This window comes from Giraffa tippelskirchi, chromosome 9, assembly GCF_054371585.1.
Source record: "Giraffa tippelskirchi isolate mGirTip1 chromosome 9, T2T-mGirTip1v1.2.pri, whole genome shotgun sequence".
Classification (NCBI taxonomy): domain Eukaryota; kingdom Metazoa; phylum Chordata; class Mammalia; order Artiodactyla; family Giraffidae; genus Giraffa; species Giraffa tippelskirchi.
This window is the reverse complement of record NC_137283.1, coordinates 44204410-44229825: the sequence shown is the minus strand read 5'-3', so window position 1 is coordinate 44229825 and position 25416 is coordinate 44204410. Positions and strand designations below refer to the sequence as shown.

Sequence of the window (25416 nt, the reverse complement as noted above, 5' to 3'; positions counted from 1 at the left end):
GAAATGAATCAGGGTTCTCCAAGGGTTTGGGAAGAAATGACTGCAACACTCAGCCCTTTGATTCCTGAGCGAGCAGCATCAGCATTATCTGGGAGCAGATGAGAAAGGCAGAATCATGGGTGCCATACGAGTCCTACTGAACAGAATCTGCATTTCAACCAGATCCTTAAGTCATTTGTAGCATGGTGAGTTTGAGGAATGCTTATGAATCAGTCAAGTAGCTTAAAAAATACAGAAGCTTTGGTACTGACATTGAGGGATTCTAATGTAATTTGGTTTAGGTGCAGTCTAGGCATGAGTTTAAAGTGAAGTGAAAAGCTCCCCCAGGAAATTCCAGCAAGCCACTCAGACTAATAGAGCTTTGCCTCAATCTTAGTACTGAAGGAAAGGAAGCATAGTGCATTCAAGGACCCATGGTAGGTCAGCAAGCCTGGTTGTTGGGAAGGAGCATGCTAACTTACATGCCAGGGCAGTTGAACACATGGGGATGAAGAGAGAGTACACTGGCTCAAACAGGGCCTTGTTTCACTCCACTGTAGACCATTGGCTCAATGCGAGGGAGCCATGGGTAGGTGGGAAGAAGGGGAAGGATTCCACCACCTCAATAACGGAGAAGAGGCTATGTCAGGGAAACTGCTTGGAAGGTGTGCTAAAAATCAAGCAGGGTGGCAGGGCCAGCTGCATAATTTATGGGGCACAGTACAAAGTGAAAATATGGCCTGCTCGTTCAAAAACCAGGAAAATGGTTTTATTAAAGTTCTGAAAGATAAAAGCATTTCCTTTTTTCTATGGTCTTTCTTGACCTGTCATGACATTTTTAATCACCTATGTAATATCCTGCTCCTTCAGGCACAGGGACATTCATTGGGTAGGTGCAGATCCTCACAAACATCCTGGATTCTGTCTCTGTTACTCAGTGGGATGTGCAGCTAGTGCTGGGGGTCCTTTCCACTAGCACAGGACTGAGGTGCCATGTCCTGCTTAGAGAAGAAGACTCAGTCTCCCCTCCATGGGCCCACCACGTCATCTCATGGTGGATGGTCAATCCCCAGTGGGTTTGCATTTTAGCATCAAGACACACTTAGTACCTGGAGAAGGAGGTAAGTGAGAAGTTTACTCCTGTTAGGTCTCTGGTTGAAAATGCTATGGTACTATGTATGTATGCTATGGTGCAGCCCCCTCCCCTCCACACCTGCCAGGCCTTGATGCTCCCCATTCCTGCAGCCAGCACTTTGCCAGGGCTGGAGGGTGATAAGGTTGGTGGTCCAGGGCAGGAGCCAGGCAACTAGGAACCTCTCACCTTTCATACCTCTCATGCATGCCCCATTCTCCCTTGGACTTCACTTATAAAACACAAATTCAAAGATAAGATTAAAAAATTCAAGATAGCCCTGCCTGCAGAGCAGTAAACCCAAAGTGGCCAGGCCTTCTAAGAGTAACTGCTCTGTCACTGTCTCCCTGTGTAACTGTACTGGTCACTTGCCCATAAAGCTGGCCCTGAGGATGGGAGGTGAAAGGATGGGTTTGAGAAGTATTGAGGAAATGGTCAAATCAGGGCATGATGATGTTAAAGAGGAAAGCCCTGTGAATAACTTGAAGATCTCTAATCTATGTGACTCATTAGATGGTGGCACCAGTAAGAGATAAAGGGAACTGGGGGGAATAATGATTGAAAATGGGGATAAGGGCATGTTTTAGGTACCTGTGAATACTCCCTTTGTTCCAGCATTTAATCATCCCTCATTTCTCTGGTTTAATTGCAGACGTTGATGTTTTTCGAACAATGGCAAATAATAAAGGGGGACAATGAGCCTCCATGCCTTCATGACTCTAACTAGACAGCTCTGAGTTTTCTGTCCCTCACTACGATGCTAAATTTGGTTCACAATCAAGTGCCTATTTCTGTTCTCTTGAGGACTGTTTTCAGGGATGGGATTTTTGTCAAATGTCTTGTAGGCACCTATTAGACAGATTGCACAGTGCTCTCTCTTTTCCAACTCTGGATAGGATGTCTTACATGAGTACATTTCCTGGAAGGATGTGAAGAGGTAAAGTGGGGCCTCCTTGTAGCCCCAGACTGAGGACAAAGTGATGTGAGCACCACAGTTTCTAAAGGGAACAAACATTTAGCTGGCTCTAACTTAGAATTGGAAACCCTCCCCCAACCCCCACTCTCAAGTTTGTTTTAAGGTTAACAACTGGTCCATCTTTAGTCTACCACAAGAAGAGAGTGAGGGGCCTAACAAGGAGATCGGGGTTCATAGAAAGAGATGTTTTCCTCCAGGGAGTACTTTTTCCTGCTAGGGTCCAGATGGGTGGTGGGGAATTCTCTAAGAGTCTTCTGTGTTTTGGGACTATGTGAAAGAGGGCAAGTCCAGCACCAGCCAAATGTCTGCTGGGTGGCAGGTGAGATGATGTGCCCTGTCTGAACAGGAGAAAGAGATCTGGAGAGAGAGGCCTAGGCTTGGGGAAAGAGCGAGTTGCCTATGGCTGGGCCAGCAAAGATACCTGTTTCCCAGGGGACAGGTGGACAGCATGGAAGATTGCCGCCATTTTGCTTAAACTCAACAAAGGGTTGCTCTCCAGGTGAGGTGCACACTAAGGGCAAGAGGCTGTGGGGCGAATGCTGAAGGTGAGAACTGCATGGATGGTCATGTTGGAGCTGTGTTGAGAAGCTCTAGGTTCTCAGGAGAATCCACGATAACCTCACCAAAAAGCCAGCATTGGGGTGCTGGGCCACACGGAGGACACCAGAGGCCAAGCTGTTACAAAAGCTGTGGTGAGAGATTGCACCAAGGCCTGGTGAGTAGGAAAAGTTTGCTTCTCTGCTGCTCCATTTTACCCATCCCAAATGACTGAAGTAGCTAGAAAATAGGAACCTGAAGGAATGACAAGTGTAGAGCTTCAAACTAGATATGAAATTAAAGTAGTAAACTAGATTGGACTAATTTTATTAACCTCAAGTGGTCAGAAAGTTAGAGAATGTATACACAGTATCATTTAGAGTTGAGAAAGTAAGAATTCAATACAGTGGGGTTGAAAATAGAGACAAAAAGTTGTTTCAGGAATTCCCTGGTGGTTCAGATGGTAAAGTGTCTGTTGAAAATAGAGACAAAAAGTTGTTTCAGGAATTCCCTGGTGGTTCAGATGGTAAAATGTCTGTCTACAATGCAGGAGACCTGGGTTCGATCCCTGGGTGGGGAAGATCTCCTGGAGAAGGAAATGGCAACCCACTCCAGTATTCTTGCCTGGAAAATCCCATGGACAGAGTAGCCTGGTAGGATATACAGTCCATGGGGTCTCAAAGAGTCGGACACGACTGAGCAACTTCACTTTCACTTTTCAGTGGCTAGAGCTCTGCATTTTCTCTGTCGAGGGCCAGCTTCAATCCATGATCAGGGAACTAGTATCCCACAAGCTGCACCATGTGGCTGGAAAAAAAAAAAAAATTTTGTTTCGTGTTGCTATCTCTATTAAGCTGAGACACTCAGTAAGCTTGTTCATTTGCATTCCTGGGTTAATCCTCATGCTGTGTGCTATATTTTAGTGTCCCACTGAACTGTGTTTGCTGCATTTCATTAAAGATCTTTGCATCAATATTCATTAACAAAGATTATTCTATAGCTTTTCTTTCTTTTCTTTTTTTGTATAATCTTGGCCAGATTTTATATCAAGGTCCTTGATAAAAGGAATTCAGAGTATTTTCTTCTTTCTCTGTGCCCTGAAGCAGCTTAAATATTTTAGAACTACATGTGCCTTGACATGCTAATGTGATTCACCTGTGAAATTTCCCTGACACTTTTGTGTGTGAGCAGGGGAGGCCCTGCTGTTCATTCTTCACCTTGTTTGAACTGAACCGTGAGTAAGTGCTGGTATTCCCGTTTTACTTTTCCCATGCCACAGGATACCACGGCTATGGCTTGGAAGACAGCCTCAATATTTAATTTCTAGTTTAAATTTAAGCCTCCTGTCACCCAATGCTTGCTCTCTGCAATTTATGGGCCTGGGTCAGTGTAGGACATTTAGGGGCACAATGGGAGAAAACAAGCATCTCCCCACCTCCAAAGAGAGTAGGGTCCTTTGGAGACCCACGTACCCAATCCACTCGGAGAATAGTACAGCCTAGAACATGATCATTGTCAGATTCAAATCAGTTCCCTGAGACTTACTCATTGTCCTTTATCTTTGGATAAAATATAGAACATTTGTAAATGATAAAAATTGATGAAAGATTTTAAAAAGTTTAAAAGATTTTAAGATTCTGTCCTGCCCAATTATTTTTTAAGCCATTATTTTGTACCCAATTAATGAAAAGCAAACCAACCAAGTTCCCCAAGTGTGCATCCTGGGGTCCTCTGGGAGCTTAGCATAGGTTCCCCCCACCACCACTACCACACACGCTTGTCCAGGCAGCATTCGGGGGGAGCAGTGCAACCGCTTTCCTCATCTGGGTAGCAAAGCCTCCTTGGCAGATAGTCAGTCCTTCTTGTCAAGGAAGACTGTCTTAAAATTGCATCATCATTTTTCCTGTAGTTCTTTCTCTGTCTGCTGTGAATGGAAGAGGGAGGACTGGGTTATTTCAGTTCCGGCAATGGACACATCAAAATTGCTTCCCTTTTCCCTACTCTGTTTCCCTTGAGGACCTAATTTATTTCACGCATTTTGACCTATCTCTGCATGGAAATGACCGCTGTTGTTCTCTGTTGAGGCATTTCCCTTCCGCCTTTTCTGGCCCACAGGCCAACCCCCCAGGCCACAGTTCCTCTGCACAGTGATGTCAGTCTGGTTGCTGGGCCCAGCTGGATGGAGGTGTGTTTTATGAAGTTCAACCCTGCACCCTGGGCCATAAATACACATTGTGCACATAAATGTACAGCTAACATTGGCCAGACCCCTCGAAAGAACCATGTTAATAAGCAGACAGTAAGTCTTTAAAATATGGAAAAGCAGTTAATCTTTCCGCTGGCAAATCCTTCATAGGGGGTTGTTTTCCTCCACTGCAGTAATAGCTGCCTGCAAAGATTTTCATCTCCTAGGACTGGAGGTATAAGTGGGGGGTTACTGAGGAGCTTCATGAGCACACCTGGGGAGTCTTCACCTTGCAGGGTAATGTGTTAAAAGGAATAATGTCTTATACTGGTTGTCATTAAGCATCCATATTGAGTCTGGGTCTGCCCTCAAGGGGCTTGAGCACTAATAATTCCAGTAGAAGACAGAAAGCTAGTTGCCTATGGTTGCAGCCCCACAACAGGCCTGGGCTCCAGAGGTGTGCAGTTCTGCCTGTGTTTCTCTAGGAAGTCACTTAATCTGTTGTTTCCCCATCTTTGAAATGGACACAGTCACGTCTTTTTTCATATAGCTTCTATAGAAGTTTACTTATGCTCTCTGAGTCCCAGTTTTCTCTTTTGTGAAATAAGAAAGTCAACATTCTTTGCTCCCAGCACAATATTCCATTTGTTTGAACGAAATACAATACAGGTTTGAAGAATACCTGTACACATTCTCCTTATAAAGAACTCCAGTGTTATAGATTACGTTTGTTTCCATGGACAGTTATTCCCAGTCTTCTCCTCTCTTCCACCACTGCCATCCTGTTCTCTCCCCTCCATCTGCTCCTCCCTTGCCCTCTCTCCCACTGATGATATGATAGGAGGATCAGACTTGAGGATAGGGATAGGAGTTCAGTAGACAGAACGTGCATGGAGCCAATACATGTTTGCTTTTTGGAGAGATGAAAGGTCAAGTTTGTAAACTGCCTCTAATCTGTTGAGCAGGCATGACTTCTTTCTATGTGTCTCAGCTAGTGGGTTGACTTGAGGGAGAACATAGATGATGGCTGTCAGTCTGGAGATGACATGATTTGTGCCTTAAAAAATATTTAATTTCACTCGGTCCTTCCATTCCTTTTATCACTAGAAAGACACTTCATATGTTCTGAACTTTTTTGTGTTCTACCCACATGTGTTCCACTTGTTTTGTACATTTATTCCTTCTGTGTTATCTCATGTTATTCCTAACACAAATGATAAGTCTTATCCATCCCATTTATTTTTCCTGTTCTCTGTAGCAGAATCAAATACTGTTTAGATGAGTATTTTGAAATATTCCTAAAAATATTTATGTATAGTTTTGCAACATTATTTTCCCACTTACTGTGTTTTAGATAATCTTTCATAACACTAAATAGACATCTATCACCCTTTCATCTGTTGCCAGGTAAACCATAGAACAGATACACTGTTGCTTATTTAATCATTCCTCTACTGATGGACTTTCAGATGGATTTTGTTTTTTCCTCCTCTCCATGAACAAGGTTACCAAGAGCATCTTTATATATCGTCTTGGGTTCTTGAACAATAATTTCTCTTACTGAGAAGTAAAACTACTGGAAAAGTAGGATCAAAATCATTTTCACTGAAACAGTAACAAATTATTCATATATTGCCTATAAAAGTTTGCTTTCCCACAACAGTGTAAAATAATAGTCACTTCTTCAAACTCTCAGTCATATGATATTACCATTAAGTTTTGCCATTCTGATGGTAAAAAGTGATTTTGATTATTTCAATTTCATTTTAATTTACACATACTTAATTTTAGTGAGATTGGACCCCTTTTACATATCAGCTGTCCATCTGTGTTTCCTCTTCTGTAAATTATCTCATGGGTTTTAATACTAATTAGGGGCAAACAATTTCCTTCTTCTCTCTTTTTTCTTATAAACTCAATTTTATACAGTTGTCCAGACTATACTTATATGAAATCTTATGAATGAATCTTAGGATCATCACCTCAAATTCCATCAAAATTTCTGTTTGGATTTTATTGAGATTAGTTTGAATTAAAAGATTACTTGAAAGAGAATGACACCTTTAATATATAACTGTTCCCTTTCACCACCACTGTGGAATTAGGATTTTTTTATGTTTAGTAAAGTTTGATCATTTTCTCCATAAAGAAACATCTTTTACTAGATTTATTCTTGGGCATTTCATAGTAATTATTGATACTATCAATGGTTCTTTATTTCATAAATATTTTTTCATTGGTTATTGCCAGTGTCAAGGAAAGACTGGTTTTATATGCTGATTATGTAACTGGTTAGCTTGCTTGGTTCTTTTCTGTGTTCTAATAGTTGGTCAGTGGATTCATATGGATTTTCTACAAACACAGTGATATCTGTTCTTTGGGTGATTTGGTAGTTTTCATTTGTGGGTAGATTCTCAATGAGCATTTCAGGTTTTTTTCATGCATTTGGTTTGCTTGTGTTTTTATAGCCTGGCCAAATGTTGATAATTTATACGTTATCCTCCAACGTAGGTTTGCTCTAAGTTTTCAAATTATTTGTAATGATATACATAATACTCACTTAAAATGTTTACAATGCCTCTGTCTCTCTTGGGTTTTAATGTAATTTTGGAGCTTCTTTTTCTTGATCAGGAATGTCAGAAGTGGACTTATGTCCTTGTTCTTTTAAGTCTGAGTTTGATTCTTTTAGTTGTCTTCACATTTTTACTTGCGTTTTCTTCTTCTTTTATCTGTATAAATTCTTTCTGTCATTGACTCAGCAAATATTTACTGAGCATCTGCTCTGTCACAGGCATAACTCTAGGTGCTGGGGATAAAAGATGACCATGGGCAGACACAGGCAACTTTTCTCCCATGGAAACCACAGTTTGCTGTCAGGGGGCAGACAGTGAGCAGGTAAGGAGGAAGTGGAGGCAAAGAGATTTGAGAAGAAAGGCAGTGAGGTTGTTTATTTGGTGTCCTTGACAAAAACTGATTCAAGAATGTGGTAAGGACAACAAACTTATCGAAGTAGATTTGTGAAAGGAAAGAAGTGAGGAAGTAGAAAGACTGAAAGAGAGAGAAAGAGAGAAAAAAAGGAGAGAGAGAGCACAATTGTCAATACCTCTTCTTAGGAGTTGTACTATAAATGAGGACAGGAAAACAGGGTAGTAGCTAAAGGTAAATTAAGGGAGTTTTGTGTAAACTGAAGAGAATGGCTAGAAAGACAGGAGGAACTACTTATATATGCAGTGGTCACCTATCTCCTCTTCTATCAGTCACATCCTTGCAGGAGCCTGAGGGCTGGACTTTGGAGAGGGGCATCAGTCCTCCGTCCAGTATACCACAAGGGAGACTGAGGGTAGGATACAGGTACAGGTGTATGTTCTTACTTTTCCAGCTTCTTGTTTCAAAAACACAGTTCATTTATTTGCAGATTTTTTTTCCCGATAAAAATATTTAAGGTCACACTGCACAGATTTGAGCCTGGGCTGTTCTCAAATTCGCAAGAATTAACTGGATGTATTTTAACTATTAATTTCCACTGTTTATATTTTTTTGCTATTTCTAATTTTACCCAACTGTAAAAGAATATGTAATTGGTGCTTTCTGCTCTTTGGAAAGTGTTGCAGTTCCCTGCATTTGAAAATAACATATTCTGTATTACTTAGGTCTGAAAAGTTTTTCCTATTTTAATTATAAATAAGTCATGTGTTCATCAAATACTTTTGGTATTTCTATCAGCTTGTACATTATGATCATAAAAATTCATGTCATATCTTATTATACTCTATGTACTTTAGAGAATAGAATACATTTATTGAGAGAAAGATGAATAAAGATAACTTATAGAGAAATTGGCCATTTTTTTTTAAGATTATAGTCTAGTTCAACTGACTAAACTGAATTTGGTAAAAATATCATAAAAATTTATGTGACAGGATTCTGGACTTGGGGCTAAATAGTTAGTTAATCTGTTGGCTCTAGAAGAATATGGGACTTGTTCTCCAACTTGTTCCTCCAAACAGCCAGTATTTCTGGTTCAAGGAGTATTATTATGATGACATTACTTTGTCATTTCAGTGTAGTGGGTCAGATGAGAAAGAGGTATCATTCAACTTGCTTATGTTGGACTAAGTGTACAGATGGGCCCGGAAGTTTTTTTGTTTTTGTTTTTTTTAAAGTGAGGAAGGAAAGCCCAAGATGACAGAGTTTAAGTATGTGTACCCATCTTCTCCTGCAAAAACACCAAAATCATGACTAGCTATATGGCCTTAGTGCCAGCATAACTTGGTCTCTGAGAAGATTGGAGCTCCTTAACCAACTAGCATTGATTTCATCCAAAACAATATACCTCTGTTATGGGCAGACATTGTGCAAAGTGATTCAGGGAAAGGTCTAGGAAGTTCACTTTGTTTTATGATTACTATGACATGGGTTCAGTCTATCCTTGAGATTAGGAGGAGAGAAAAATACACTCAGAAGAATATCAAATGCAACTTGCAATGGTGTTTAAGTCCTAGGAGAAGAAAATGAGTCTTGGAAAAGCCTAACCTCTTAGAGCTTGGAAACTGAGGTAATTTAGCCAACTCTAACTCTCCTGTTTCATGTACGTAAAAGTCTAGTCTTTCCAAGATGAGTTGTGTGAGCTATGTATGGACATAGCTATAGTCTTCTTAGTGAACCTTCAGATTTGAAATGAAGAGCCTCAGGGAAAGAGGCAACTTGAGTAGTAAACCAGTCTCTGAAACTTGTTTTCCAAAATACTATAGCAGTTCTCCCATTCTGGGGGAAGTTTTCCTCGTGGCTGTTAACTTGGGGCATGGTAAATGACCACTCACTATCTCTCTGCCTCTTGTTCCAACAGGTCCTTTGTCATTCAGCAGATCCCGAGCAGCAATTTGTTCATGGTGGTGGTGGACAGCAGCTGCCTCTGTGAGTCTGTGGCCCCCATCACCATGGCACCCATTGAAATCAGGTATATCCTTTTGTGTGTCAGTCCAGCCGCTACCAATGAAGCTGGTAAGGGGGATCAACAGTAAGGAAACCTAGGGGAGAAATCATAGAGAGGGAGAGATGATGTTCTTTCCAGTGTTAGAGAGAAGTTGTTAAGGGATCTAAGTGCCAAGTTTTGACATCTGAAATGCAGAGTAAGGAAAAGGAGCATCTTGGAAATATGCCTTAACTACAGTCAACATAATGAATCCCTTAAGTGTGAACGTTTAAAGGCCCAGAAGATCAGAAGGCGTCCGGAATCTTGTCATGGCTTCCACCCTGAGGTAATCTGACACCCCCTCCTACTCTTTTCCCATCAGATTCTCCATGAGGATCTCACAGCCGTCAGAGAACTATAGCTCAAAAGTTTACTCTTGAGAAAGTCATCCCTTTCAGGCAAATCAAGAAATAATATACAGGAAGGCCAATGGTACTCTTTGTTCAGCCTCTCAATGCCTTCTTATTTAGTCTGTACTTAATAGTCTTTTCTTATTATATTCACATATATTGTTTAAAAGCCTCTTTACTATCTTCCCTTTTACAAATGTGGTATAGTTTTACCACTTTCCACTATTACACATAAAGTGGCTCTGACTATCTTGTTTTACTTATTTCAAATTGCAGTTAAAATTATTTTCCCTTGCTTACTTTTAGACAGTCTTTTACTTATAAAAAAATTAATGTAAAGCAAAAGTCACAATACTAATGTCAGATCAAGAGTCACAATATCTAAATGTGTGATGATAAGCCTTTAAACCCCCTATAACACATGAGGTCACAACTATAAAGGCACTACATTTACACCAAAAGTGACGATCAGAGAAAAAATTAAGCTTGTACTAAGAAAAGTGAACTTATCATAGATGTAGGTGAATTATGTCCTTTCAAAGTTGTAGGCAAAAAAACTTAAATATAGCAAAAAAATTACAATTTAAAAATTCTCCACCTTCATCTTGAAAAATAGAAAACTGGCCTAGACCAATTACTATATGGATACTGAGAAGATCTTCATTTTTTGTAAAATGCCATCGGAGCCTGCTGAGTGTTAATGTCACCTGTAAATACCAAATAATTTTAATGTTATTTAAACTATCTAAATATTAGAAAATATTTTAAAGTCAGTGTAGTCCTAAGAAGAATTTGGAATTTATTGAGAATGTTTGCTTCTATGTTCAAGGGAGAGTTCAGTAACAACATATGCTATAAAGGCTTTTGATAAAGTCCAATGATCAGCTCTAGTAAAAGGTCTATGTAAAATAGAAATAGGAACAATTGTCCCAAAACAATAAAACCACTTCATTTGAAACCAGAACTGCATGCTGCTGCTGCTGCTAAGTCACTTCGGTCATGTCCAACTCTGTACGACTCCATAGACGGCAGCCCACCAGGCTCCCCCATCCCTGGGATTCCCCAGGCAAGAATACTGGAGTGGGTTGCTGTTTCCTTCTCTGCAGAACTGCATACTTAGCACTAAATTCACAAGAGTAAAAATCTTTTAAAGTTAATAAGACAAATTGCTTTGGAAACTAGATACATGATAAACACTAAAAAACAAAAGAGCAACAACAATAATAACAACAACAAAAAAACAAACCACTGTTTTTTTCTTTAAGGTTCTAGACCCAGTAGGATGAAGTCAGTGGAACAGAATAGATAATCTTATGTATGACAGAAGTTCAGTTCAAAGGGGAGAACATAGAATGGACTTGAATGGTAAATGATGGTCTCATAAGAAATTCTAGGGCTTGGACCCATACTTCTGGATTGGAAGAATTAGCATTATTAAAATGGACATAGTACACAAAGCAGTCTAGAGATTTAATGTAATCCCTATCAAAACACCCACAACATTTTTCACAAAACTAGAACAAATAATCTTAAAGTTTATATGTAACCATAAAAGACCCAGAATCACCAAAACTATTCTGAGAAAAAAAGAACAAAGCAGGAGGCATAACCATCCCAGGTTTAAGATAGTGCTACAAAGCTACAGTAATCAAAACAGCATGGTATTGCCACAAAAACAGACATATGGATAATGGGACAGGATAGAAAGCCCAGAAATAAATGCACATGCCTATGTCAATTAATCTTCAACAAAGGAGACAATAATATGCAATGGGAAAAAGATAACCTCTTCAACAAGTGGTGTTGGGAAAGCTGGACAGTCATATGTAAATCAGTGAAGTTAGAACACATCCTCACACCATACACAAAAATAAATTCAAAATGCCTTAAAGATTTAAATATAAGACTTGGCACCATAAAATTCCTAGAAGAAAACATAGGCAAGACATTCTCTGGTATAACTTGTACCAATGTTTTCTTAGGTCATTCTCCTAAGGCAATAGAAATAAAGCAAAAATAAACAAATGAGACCTAATCAAACTTATAAGCTTTTATACAGCAAAGAAAACTATAAACAAAACAAAAGGAAAACCTAAGGGGTGGAAGAAAATATTTGCAAATGATGCAACTGAAAGGGCTTAATTTCTAAAATATACAAACATACAACTCAAAAACAAAACAAAGCCAGACAGCCCAATGGAAAAGTGAGCAGATGACCTAAATAGACATTTCTCCAAGGAAGACATACAGTTGACCAACAGGCATATGAAAAGATACTCACCATCACTAATGATTAGAGAAATGCAAATCACAACTACAATGAGCTACCACCTTATACCAGTCAGAATGGCCATCATTAAAAGGTATACAGATAACAAATGCTGAAGGGAATGTGGAGAAAAGGGAACCCTCTTGCACTGTTGATAGGAATGTAAATTAGTGCAGCCACTATGGGAAACAATATGGATGTTCCTCATAAAGGTAAAAATAGAGGTGCCATATGATCCAGCAATCTCACTACTGGGCATGTATACAGACAAAAATATCATTTGAAAAGATATATGCACCCCTATCTTCACAACAGCACTCTTTACAGTAGGCAAGACATAGAAGCAATCTAAATGTCTACTAATAGATGAATCTATAAAGATGTGTAGTGTGTGTGTATATAATGGAATATTACTCAGCCATACAAAAGAATGAAATAATGCCATTTGGAGCAACATGGAGGAACCTAGAGATTATTATACTAGCTTAACTAAATCAGAAAGAGAAAGACAAATGCCATATGTATCCCTTATATGTGGAATCTAAAATATGTCACAAATGAGCCTATCTACAAAACAGAAACAAACTCACAGATATAGAGGTGGGGGAAGGCTTGGAAATTTGGGATTAATAAGTGAAAACTATTATAAATGGGATGGATAAACAACAAGGTCCTATTGTATAGCACAGGGAACTTTATTCAGTATTCTGTGATAAACCATAATGGAAAATAAAATGGGAACACTTTTATATAGAGAGTACACTTTGCTGTACAACAGAAATTAATACAACATTGTAGATCAATTATACTCCAATAAAATTTTTAAAAGGAATTATAGGTATTGGAGAGACCTTCCTATCCAAGACCAAAAAATATAGAAGAAAAACAGATTTATTTAACTATATAAAAATTATAACCTTTGATGAAAAAAGATAACTGAGAGTCAGTATCCAGTTTATAGAACCTGAAAACATTTATAAACCAAAGCATAAAGAGCTCTTTAAATTGATGAAGCAAAAACTGCATTTAAAAATAGACCAAGCTCTGAGACTTCCCTGGAGGTCCAGTGGTTGGGACTTTGCCTTCCAATGCAAGGGGTGCGAGTTCAATCCCTGGTTGGGGAACTGGGGTCCTGCATGCCTCACGGCCAAGAAACCAAAATATAAGAAACAGAAGCAATGTTGTACCAAGTTCAATAAAGACTTTAAAAATTATCTACATCAAAAAAACAATCTTAAAAAAAAAAGAAACACTTAACCAAGGACATGAAAGATACAAGTCACTGGATGATCAGAAAATACAGGTACCAATGAAATATCTGGCAATAGCCATTGAAGGCAAAAATATCCTTTAGCCCTGCACTTTCATTCCTGGACATCTTTGCCTTAGGCCAGAGCAGGAACAAATATCATTTTTTGGGAAGGACTTGCATTCAACACTCTTTGTAACAGTAGAGAACATATGAGAAGATGAATGACCATCAGTAAGAAAAAAACAAAGACTGAATAAAATAAAAGTAGAAAAATGGACATGGAGAAATTTCTATCAATTAGTGGACGAAAATCATGGTACAGAAAGGAGTAAATAATATGATTTAATTTTTGTAAAACAGAACCTCCCTTCCTTGAAATTAAAAAGAAGTCACACGTGTTAATAAAACCTTCCATAGCCAAGTCTCTGAAATGATCTGAGATGTGATCGTTTACTTAGAAGGTCAATATTTTGCTTTTATAAAATAATCACAACAGACATCTCTACCAACAGCTCTTTACCTCTTTATGTTCTACATTGTAGTATGAAAAAAGTCATTTTGAGTATTTTATGCATTGACAAGTGAAGTCAGAGATTGTCATTACTAATGTGATGAAATGTACACAAGTCCATTTCCTGGACATTATCTAGATTCCAAATGATTTTGTTCATATGCTGGAGAGCAGGGAGAGATCTGGGACGCCACATACCTTGGGAAGTTTAAGGTATCTTGGAATCCATCTCTGCTCTAACCAACCCTGCCTTTCCCTGTAGGAGAATGCGAGGGAGTGTGGGGGTGCACCGAATCTCCAGGCCAAGATGGTCCTTATCCTGTTCCCTCTGCTTTTGATGCTCTTCTCAAGGTGACACTGATGGAGATGTTCTCTTGGCATGCTAAATTATGGATAAACTGTGAACCAAACTATGGTGCGACATAGGAGACATGAAATATAGTCCAACCATCAGCATCTCATGATTTTAAACTGTGCGTGATACAAACTCTTAAAAATATGTTGACAGAAAAGTTATCTTTTTACTTTGCCAGTCATGCAAATGTGAGTTTGCTACATTACTATCATCCTTCATCAGAAACGGGACTGCAAGTGGGCAGCATCCCTTCTGCTTGAAACCCATTGAAACCAATTTAAAACTGTGTACTTTTTAAATAAAGTATGTTAAAATCATAATCTCCTTTGGGTTTTGTTATCCTTTTATTGCTGAGAATACAGACTGAAAAGTGCATGAAAAAGTCACCCATTCCAGACAGCAAGAAATAATGATTGTTGGCAGAGACTTTACTCTAAAGCAGATTCTAGACAAACATTTAAAAATTGTTTAGATGCTCTACTCTGTTATAAAAATATTTACAGAAGTAAATCAAAATATCATCTACATCAGAAGAATTTATTACACAGAACCCTGAATTTTGTTGAACAAAACTTCAATAGAAATCATAATTTGGATGAGAATACAAGCTTCCATAATATTTAAGTGTTGAACTATTTGGGAATAGAAATAAAGAAGTCATAAACCCTAGGAATTTGTTCTGAGAAGACTTGAAGGGGGAAAGAATGGTGACTACAAATGACTCAACCTTATTGCTTGAGAATTTGGCTTCTAGCTTCCCCCATAAACAAGAGATGAAATTCGGTCTTATATGTTACAGAATGTGAAACTACTCAGACCTGTAAGCACTAAAATACTGGATGGTGAACCAAAGAAAATAGATTCCATTGGATCATGATTCCAAAATAACCATTCCAAGTAGAATAATTTCTGTGCCTAGGTAGAAATGAGAATGCCTTTCTTTAGAGGACAAACATCTAAAAGTCATGTGGAGAAATCAAACTCTTTAAAAAAAGACTGCATTATCCTATTGATATTTTAGAAGAACTGATGTTTTCATACTACTTTATACTGTAATGATTCCAGTATTTGTAAGAGTAACAGTACTGCATTGTTATACTTCTTCCAATTACTATTTCTCCAACCCACAAAGTCTTCCTGCTCCACAAGCATGCTAAGTGGACACCTGCCTCAGGGCCTTTGCACTTGCTCTTCCCTCATCATGGCATGCTCTTTCCCTCAGATATCTGCATGCTTTTCTCCCTTACCTTCTTCAGGTCATTCTTTTGTGGCAGTCTACACTGACCTCCTTGTTTATAGTTGTAACTTCCACACCCCTTCACCCCTTCTCTCTAACCTGCTTGATATTCTGCCATAGCAGTTTATCACCATTGGATTTGTTTATTGTTTGTCTCTCCCCAGGTGAATATAAACACCAAGAAGGCAAGGATTTTATTTGTTGTTTTTTTATTTTGTCACTGCTAAATTCTCCTCTCCAAGGAGAGAAGAGTAGAGTATCCAGCTCAGAGCAATAAATAAACATTTAAGCAAATAAGCAAGTGATAATAGTAGCAAGAGTTGCAGTACCAACATCGAGGGTGATTGTGTATACCTGTCCCATGGTATAGGGCCATGTGGGAGGACGAGCATTACTGGAGAGAGCAAGGAGTGATGGAACATCTTCTATGAGCCTGCCATTGCCAGTTTTTGACAACTTCTATTGACAGTATTAATGATTGATGTCAATTGTCTCCAAAGGGATCCTATCACAGAAAGTTTTATTAAAATGTTTGGTTTGCTACTTATAATTAAGAAGATAGATCCTATCACAGAAAGTTTTATTAAAATGTTTGGTTTGCTACTTATAATTAAGAAGATAAACTTTAAAGTGATACAGTTAAATCTAACTGTGTGGCACAGTTACTAAAATTATAAGCTTTGACATTCAATATAATAGGTTAATGGATTCAGAAGTCACCTGGAGCTCGCAGTATTCTTCCTAAACTGTAGAAAGCTTTCATATATGTGAACATTCACAAAAATATAGTAGAACATTTGCAGTAGTTATTGAAGTTAGACTAATAAATCACAGTATAGACAAGAATATTTGTGTGATGCCTTTACCTGTCCTAAAATAACAACAGGGCAACTTCATATGCTATACAGTCATTAGATTAAGATGATGTAGGACACTAAAATAAGATAGTAATGGCAGTGGTAAAAAGTACTATTCAATGTGTGAAGCAGTTGTAAAATAAGGAATTGTAGCATTATTATTCAAATTATGAGCAGTACAGCACTGCAGAGGATAATATTTCTCTTGTTATAAGTGTCTGTATAGTTTAATAAAATATTAAAATAATAGGCAGAAGAGCACAGTTTTATTACTCTCAATATTAGAGGTCATAATAATTTAGCAGACCCTTGAGGACCATTTGCAGTGTGTGTGATTTGGGAGCTTTGTGAAGATGCCTCTAATTGACACACATATGCTGGGGAGCCTGTCAGGGACATTTCTATATATGTGACTTTGTCTTATATATCTAGCTCTTAGCAGCTGCAATTCCTACTAGGGACTTTGCAGGCATCATTTCCAATAGGAAGTGTTTCCTAATCCAGTAATCACAAATCCTGGGCAGCTTTGCCCACTAGAGAACGTTCGGAAATATCTGGAAACATTTTTTGGTTGTCACAGTTTGAGGCGAGAGGAAGTTTATAACAAATTAATAATAGATGCCACAGACATTCTGGATCCCCACGTGGCATCTAAATTGTGTACCTTTGCTCTACCAATGCTAGGAATCCCTTACATAGTGTAAGCTATTAAAGTACAGATTCAATTCAGTAGCAATCCATGTATATCATATCTTAAAATACTCAGATGATGGGATCCTTCTTGTCCTTCAGGCCTCAGCAGTCTTCCACTGAACACCGGGGAATCCTCGCTTTCCGCCTGCCGTTTCCTTCAGAGCAAGGTACTCACAGGACGCTGGCGTTTTCTAGTTCACTCTCAAGTCTTTCCTCCCACACCTTGTAGGAGGGAGCTCAGCTGTCTGAATTCCCCATGCTTTTAATTACTTCTCAAGTTCAGTGACACCCAGCAAGTGTTTGTGGAATGAATAAACCATCTCCACGATTCTGTTTATGAAAACTTCTATTTACAAGTTACTGTGCAGAGAATTTCCATCCTACACCTGTTATTATTCCCATTTCACTGATGAGGAAACTGGACTTGACAAGCAAGTTACCCAGATTGCTAGAGCCGATAAGAGGCAGGGCCTTCTGCCTTCACCATTACAATACTATGTACCATATGTATCAGTTCAGTTCAGTCACTCAGTCGTGTTCGACTCTTTGTGACCCCATGAATCACAGCACGCCAGGCCTCCCTGTCTATCACCAACTCCTGGAGTTTACCCACACCCATGTCCATCGAGTCAGTGATGCCATCCAACCATCTCATCCTCTGTCGTCCCCTTCTGCTCCTGCCCCCAATCCTTCCCAGCATCAGGGTCTTTTCCAATGAGTCAGCTCTTCATATGAGGTGGCCAAAGTATTGGAGTTTCAGCTTCAATATCAGTCCTTCCAATGAACACCCAGGACTGATCTCCTTTAGAATGGATTGATTGGATCTCCTTGCAGTCCAAGGGACTCTCAAGAGTCTTCTCCAACACCACAGTTCAAAAGCATCAATTCTGCAGCACTCAGCTTTCTTCACCGTCCAACTCTCACATCCATACTGGAAAAACCATAGCCTTGACTAGATGGACCTTTGTTGGCAAAGTAATGTCTCTGCTTTTCAATATGCTACCTAGGTTGGTCATAACCTTCCTTCCAAGGAGTAAGTGTCTTTTAATTTCATGGCTGCAATCACCATCAGCAGTGATTTTGGAGCCCAAAAAAATAAAGTCTGACACTGTTTCCACTGTTTCCCCATCTATTTCCCATGAAGTGATGGGACCAGATGCCATGATCTTAGTTTTCTGAATGTTGAGCTTTAAGCCAACTTTTTCACTATCCTCTTTCACTTTCATCAAGAGGCTCTTTAGTTCTTCTTCACTTTCTGCCATAAGGGTGGTGTCATCTGCATATCTGAGGTTATTGATATTTCTCTCGGCAATCTTGATTCCAGCTTGTGTTTCTTCCAGCCCATCGTTTCTCATGATGTACTCTGCATATAAGTTAAATAAGCAGGGTGACAATATACAGCCTTGACGTACTCCTTTCCCTATTTGGAACCAGTCTGTTGTTCCGTGTCCAGTTCTAACTGTCACTTCCTGACCTGCACACAGGTTTCTCAAGAGACAGGTCAGATGGTCTGGTATTTCCATCTCTTTCAGAATTTTCCATAGTTTATTGTGATCCACACAGAATGGAATTGGAATGAAAACTGACCTTTTCCAGTCCTGTGGCCAGTGCTGAGTTTTCCAGATTTGCTGGCGTATTGAGTGCCGCACTTTCACAGCATCATCTTTGAGGATTTGAAATAGCTCAACTGGAATTCCATCAGTACAGTGTATCAGAACAATGTACTATAGTCCCACATGGCGGCAGAGCCCGGTCCCCTCAGACAGGCACGAAGTCAGGATGGCAGTACTTTCTAGTTTAGGATACTATAATTCAGCAGCATTTGGACACACTAAAGGCAATATACGATAGTAGATTATTGTGATATTTTTTGTTAACTATGGTTAGAAACAGCAGAGTAATATGGCACTATGGCTACATCTGTAATATATTGAAAATACAGAACTTCCTACTCATATACACATTTTAGGTAATGCAGGATGATTTAAACCAGGAGTCAGGAAGTGTTTTCTGTAAAGGACCAGAGTGAATATTTTAGACTTTGTGGGCCATGTCGTCTGTGTCTGTTGCAACTATTGAACTCTGCCATCATAGCACAAAAGCCCCTTATGTCCCATTAAAACTTTCTTTAAAGGACACTGAAATCTGAATTTCTTATATTCCACATGTTGCAAAATGTTATTATTCTTTAGAAGTTTCAAGCATCTAAAAATGTAAAGATCACTCTTACCCTGAAAGCTGAACAAAACAGGCAGTGGGCCAGGTTTGACACATGGACCATAGTTGGTCAACCCCTTGATTTAGAAGATTGCTGCTGCCAATTTTTAAGGCTCTCATAATGTGATAAATCAGAAATCTCCTCACAACTTACAGGCATCCATGCCAGAAGGTGTCAGCACTATCAATATGGGAGCTTCTATAGTACAAATATGACCACATGATTTTGACTTTAATGTCACACAACCTAGCACTGTTTAAAACATTGTAAGTACCTGAGTATAATCTAATGCCTTTATATGTATATAACTAAAAACATAAAAGAATATAATTCATGATAGTGTGCAAACATTGGTGCTTCTCAGATTGTAAGGGGAGAGTATTGGCTGATGTAATGTAGTTCAGCACAGTATATGATCAGTTCTGTTTCCATAATTATATGTAGTAAAGCAAAATACGCTGTGAGAAGGGGCACAGTGCATATGACAGATGTGAGGTTCAGAGATGACTTGGCTAAATCATACAGGTGGTGATGGAGAAGGAAGGCCCTGTATACTTTGCCACCTTGTTGATGTTCCCCTTGTCACTTTCTTTTCCTGCCACATGCTTATTCTTGAGACCCAGGAAAGAACATTTCCACCAGCCATATTGCATTATACTATTGGTAATGCTGGCTCCAGCATTACTCCTATATTATACCGTATACTGTCTTTACAGGAAATTTGACAGTATAATTATTCCACAATATGGTGCAACGATGACACTCTACTATCATTTCAGTCACAATGACACAATTATGGTCTACATACTTTTTATAACACTAAGGCTTTCTCCTTGTCCATAGTCCTACCTTGTCCTACCTTGCTTCTAGTTACGACAACAATGCAGCTCCTATGCTGGTGCACCCTGCAGTTTTAGTTGAAACAACACAAGTGCTAATAGGGAGCCCAGTGGCCTATACAGGACTATAACCTACATCTGGAAAACCACTGCGACTGCCTAGTCTTCAGAGAAATAGTTAAGGAAGCATCCTGCTTCTCGGGAAATCAAATTTCCTCATTTCACATCACTAAAAGCTTGTAATTTGCCCAACACACTTGGTGATCACTTGGGTTCTGTGCTGCATCACTCTACGTGGTCGAACCCTAATTTTAGCATTGTTATGATATTATTGCTAAGCCATGTCACACTTGTTTCCAACTCGGAAGCAATTCTGCTAGTACAATAACTAGTGTGTAATATCTATAATTTTAGCAAAAGTATACAATCAGTCTAGCACTTAAATAGTAAGTATTCACTGAAGAGATACACTGCACAAATATTTATAGAATTGAGGTACCATAATGTCTTTTGGTTTAGCACAATAATAAAACAATATCCTGAAAGAGCATACATTTTCAGTTCAGTTCAGTTGCTCAGTAGTATCTGACTCTTTGAGACCCCATGGACTGCAGCACGCCAGGCTTCCCTGTCTATCACCAACTCCCAGAGTTTGCTCAAACTCATGTCCATTGAGTCGGTGATGCCATCCAACCATCTCATCCTCTGTCCTCCCCTTCTCCTCCTGCCCACAATCTTTCCCAGTATCAGGGTCTTTTCCAGTGAGTCAGTTCTTCGCATCAGGCGGCCAAAGTTTTGGAGCTTCAGCTTCAGCATCAGTCCTTCCAATGAATATTCAGGACTGATTTCCTTTAGGATTGACTGGTTGGATCTCCTTGCAGTCCAAGGGACTCTCAAAGAGTCTTCTCCAACACCACAGTGTGAGTCCTAATATTTGTAATTTGTAGTTTTAAATAAGTATCATATACTTTGCTGCCAATATTTAACATCATCCGTGTTATTATTCTTTATCATTGTAGATGCAGTGCATGTAAGATATAGTGCACGTAAACACAGCTCAATAAGGCATGAATGCTGTGCCGTGCTAAGAGCTCTACATTGTTTTACATTATCATCAGGTATGTTATAATGTTCTATAATGTACTTTTTCTAATACCAGGGTAAATAATAATCTATACTAAGTTTTCTTTTATTCCCATAGATCTAGAAACAACATTGATACCATAGTAAATCACTTATCTCCAAAATGTATATCAAGAAACAGTTAAATTAGAGCTGTTTTGTAGTTATTTAGCATCAGTTTGTTACTGGTAGAATATAACGTGTACTGTTTCTTAACTTGTAGCAATAACACTAAAGTGCTAAAAATTCAGTATTATTTTAGTTTTCAGTGTATTAGTTTTAGTGTTGCTGTAACTACAGTAGGTCACATTTAACATATTTCTCTGACACTAGCAAGAGGAATACGTGGCTATTATATAAGGCACAATCTTTGAAGTCAGAATCACACATAAATTTGAGTTACAGCTTCACAACTTAATCCTTATGTGATTTTGCTCAAAATACCTGGTAGTTGTAAGCCTCAAGGTTTTCACCTGCATGAAGGAACTAATCACAGAACCCAACTCACAGTATTGCCTTTAGGTTTAAATGAGACAGTATCTAAATGAGGAATACTTCTAATTAAACATGATGCGGTGATTTGGATAATTATTAGTTACTACTATTTTAGTTATTTGTACTATTATGTTAATACTGCATACTCATTCTGATAATAATACTACTAGTAGACTACTTAGAAATAATATTACTGTATAATATGCTATCAACTATTTGAACCAGTTTTGTAAAATCAAGTTGTCATCTTATCCTATGCTGCATTGATATCTTCTAGTTTCTTCTGCTGTAATACTGTTTATAGTAATTTGGGGTTTCCCTGGTGGCTCAGATGGTAAAGAACCTGCCTGCAATGCAAGAGACCAGGGCTCAAACCTTGGATTGGGAAGATGCCCTAGAGAAGGGAATGGCTTCCCACTCCAATATTCTTGCCTGAAGAATTCCATGGACAGAGGAGCCTGGTGGGCTACAGTCCATGGAGTCACAGAATCAGACATGGCTGAGTGACTAACACGATAATGACATGGTTATTTTAACTCTTTTCTTTTGCTCACAAGTTTATAGCATTCTATCCTAAGTTACCTTTAATGATGGTAGTTCTTAGACATTACTCTTTATAAAAGACAATCTGTGATTGAGTCATTTTGTGCTTGCTGTAAATGTAACCAAAAAAAAAGGTATTTATATAGCTTAACCTACAGACTGTTCTACTTTAATTTTGCATCCCAGTTGGATGTATTAGATGCATCTCAATCTTGATATACTCCAAATATATCTCTGCATTTTCCCCTCCAGCCTGCTTCTCCCTCTTTTCTCATCTCGGTAAAGAGCGTCAGCAGCCGCACCACCGTGATCCAGGGGTGTAATCTAGATGCTGTGGACCACCCCTGAATCCTCTCTTCTCACTCCACATCCAGTCCCCCAGGAAGACTAGCCCTGCAAAGCATATTTGAAATCTTCCTACAGTGTTTTATCTCTCTCACTAACCTTAGTGCAAACCTTGAGACTCTCTTTACAGAACCACTGAAGTAGCCTACTCAGAGGTCTCTGTACTGCTCTTCACCACCACCTCCTACCGTGGATCCATTTCAAGTTTTGTCACTTTGCTTATTTTTTTCACTGGAAGTGCACTGATAGCTCTAACATATTTCAAAATACATAAAAGTAGAAGGTGACTTGATGGGTGAAGAGAAAGAGAGTCAACTGAGGAGCTAAGGGTCAGTTTCTTAACCTGTCTGAAATGTAATCTTCTCACCTGTAGACAGGGATAATAAAAGGATGATTGTTGGCAGTAAATGTCTTTGTGTAGGTCAAATGTAAAGATGGTTCCTGGCACACAGGAATCAAACACTAATATCATCGGTTACTTGAAGTCATGGTGTAGACTTGATGTAATCAAAATGAATTTTACTAACAACTGTCTTGGAGTATTCCATTTTTTTCAGTTTGAAAACATCAAGGGACTTCCTTGGATTCACCAAATAAAACTCAAAAATTTTAACATGTAATTATGTTCGAGTTCACCTTAACCTGCCAGGATTCATCCTGGAAGCGGCTCTTGTGCTACCCATCCACGCTTCCTGCAGACACAGGTACAAGCAGAGAGGGCATTGTCTGAACCTCACATCGCTCCCTTTTCAAATCTCAAATAAAAATTCCCAGCCATGTGGTAGACATCTTAAGTGAATGCAGACATTGCCCTGTCAAAACGTATGAAACCCATTTGGGTGAAAGCTAGTGCCACAAGGCTTTGAACAACACCATGGACCCTCCCCTGATGAATTGCAGTTCAGAACTAGAACTGCTTTTGGTTTTAGAAAGGACAAAATGATTGTAAGATCTGGTGATAGAAAATCAGCTGGCGTGGGGAAGGTGAAAGGTGCTGCTATTCTTGAAAGGACAAGGCCTTTGGAAGAAAATGCCTAAATCTGCCAGAATTAAAATACAACCTTTTGTTTGTAAACTTATAAGATTATGGGTTTAGAATTAATTCAAACTGAGTCCTTTCCAGTTACCAGTAACCTAAAACTTGGGTCCATTATGCAATCATGACTCAGTAAGTCCTTCATAACATGACTTCCAAACACGATGGGAATTAGACCAACTTTGTAAATATTTGAAGTTGCTAGTTTAAAAATTAATTTGACTTATTTGCTTGCTAGTTGCCAACAACTTACGAGAGTTGGAGCTTTCTCTGTAATCATACATATCATTCATGAATCTTTTAAAGGATTTATTTGGAAAAACTATAGGGTAGAACTCAGCATACCCATTGCTGAAAACAAAAGTTGACTGTAGGTGATAATAGAGAGAAGGGAAAAAAGATGAAATAAAATCAGCCCTTGGTGTGTTGATTAAACTTAAGTCTAAGCACCATAATTCAGTTAGACATGTAGATGCTGTTTTTAGTTCTATTGTTGGACCCGATAAATTTTTTAAAACACTTCATTGAAATATTAATTCACATACTATACAATTCACACATTTAAAGTATACAATTCAGTACATTTTTGTATATTCACAGAATTGTACAGTTATCACTACAATCTAATCACCCCAGAGGAAATCCCATATTCATTAGCAGTCACTTCTCTTTTCTCCTCTTTCTGCTCCTATCCCTAGGCACCCACTAACCTACTTTTTGTCTCTATAGATTTGTCTTTTCCAGTCATCTCATGTAAATGAAATCATATATGATCTTTTGTGTCTGACTTCTTTCACTTAGCATATTGTTTCTAAGGTTCATTAATGTCATAGCATGTAGCAGTACTTCTTATCTTTTTATTGGTGAATAATATTCCAGTGTGACTTGGCCATATTTATTCATTCATCCATTAATGGCCATTTGGTTTTTTCCTTCATTTCATCTATTATGAACAGTGCTGTTGTGAACATTTGTGTACAAGTTTTAAGTGAAAGAGGAGAGTGAAAAAGTTGGCTTATAGCTCAACATTCAGAAAACTAAGATCATGGCATCTGGTCCCATCACCTCATGGGAAATAGATGGAGAGACAGTGCAAACAGTGTCTATTTTTAAATAAACAGTGTTTATTTTTGGGGGCTCCAAAATCACTGCTGATGGTGATTGCAGCCATGAAATTAAAAGATGCTTACTCCTTGGAAGGAAGGTTATGACCAACCTAGATAGCATATTGAAAAGCAGAGACATTACTTGGCCAACAAAGGCCCGTCTAGTCAAGGCTATGGGTTTTTCCAGTGGTCATGTATGGATGTGAGAGTTGGACGGTGAAGAAAGCTGAGCACTTAAGAATTGATGCTTTTGAACTGTGGTGTTGGAGAAGACTCTTGAGAGTCACTTGAACTGCAAGAAGATCCAACCAGTCCATCCTAAAGGAGATCAGTCCTGGGTGTTCATTGGAAGGACTGATGTTGAAGCTGAAACTCCAATACTTTGGCCACCTCATGCGAAAAGTTGA

At 38.8% G+C, this 25416-nt stretch overlaps 2 protein-coding genes across 3 annotated transcripts in view; both read left to right on the top strand.

The window, feature by feature from the left end:
* CACNA2D3 (calcium voltage-gated channel auxiliary subunit alpha2delta 3) overlaps window positions 1-22655 on the top strand; it is an 871068-nt gene extending 848413 nt beyond the window's left edge. The window contains exons 32-35 of one of the 2 annotated variants that reach the window (XM_081524872.1): window positions 9656-9766; window positions 9980-10067; window positions 17405-17472; window positions 21382-22655. In XM_081524872.1, the coding sequence (XP_081380998.1) occupies window positions 9656-9766; window positions 9980-10067; window positions 17405-17425 (220 nt within the window). In that variant the 3' untranslated portion in view covers window positions 17426-17472; window positions 21382-22655. Of the gene's footprint in view, window positions 1-9655; window positions 9769-9979; window positions 10068-14425; window positions 14577-17404; window positions 17473-21381 lie in introns of those variants that run through there. The other variant, XM_081524871.1, reaches the window with a different exon arrangement.
* LOC145519897 (uncharacterized) overlaps window positions 21388-25416 on the top strand; it is a 347803-nt gene continuing 343774 nt past the window's right edge. Inside the window, exons 1-2 of the mRNA XM_081524944.1 lie at window positions 21388-21480; window positions 23425-23571. Coding sequence (XP_081381070.1) covers window positions 23490-23571 — 82 coding nt within the window. The 5' untranslated portion in view covers window positions 21388-21480; window positions 23425-23489. The remainder of the gene's footprint in view (window positions 21481-23424; window positions 23572-25416) is intronic.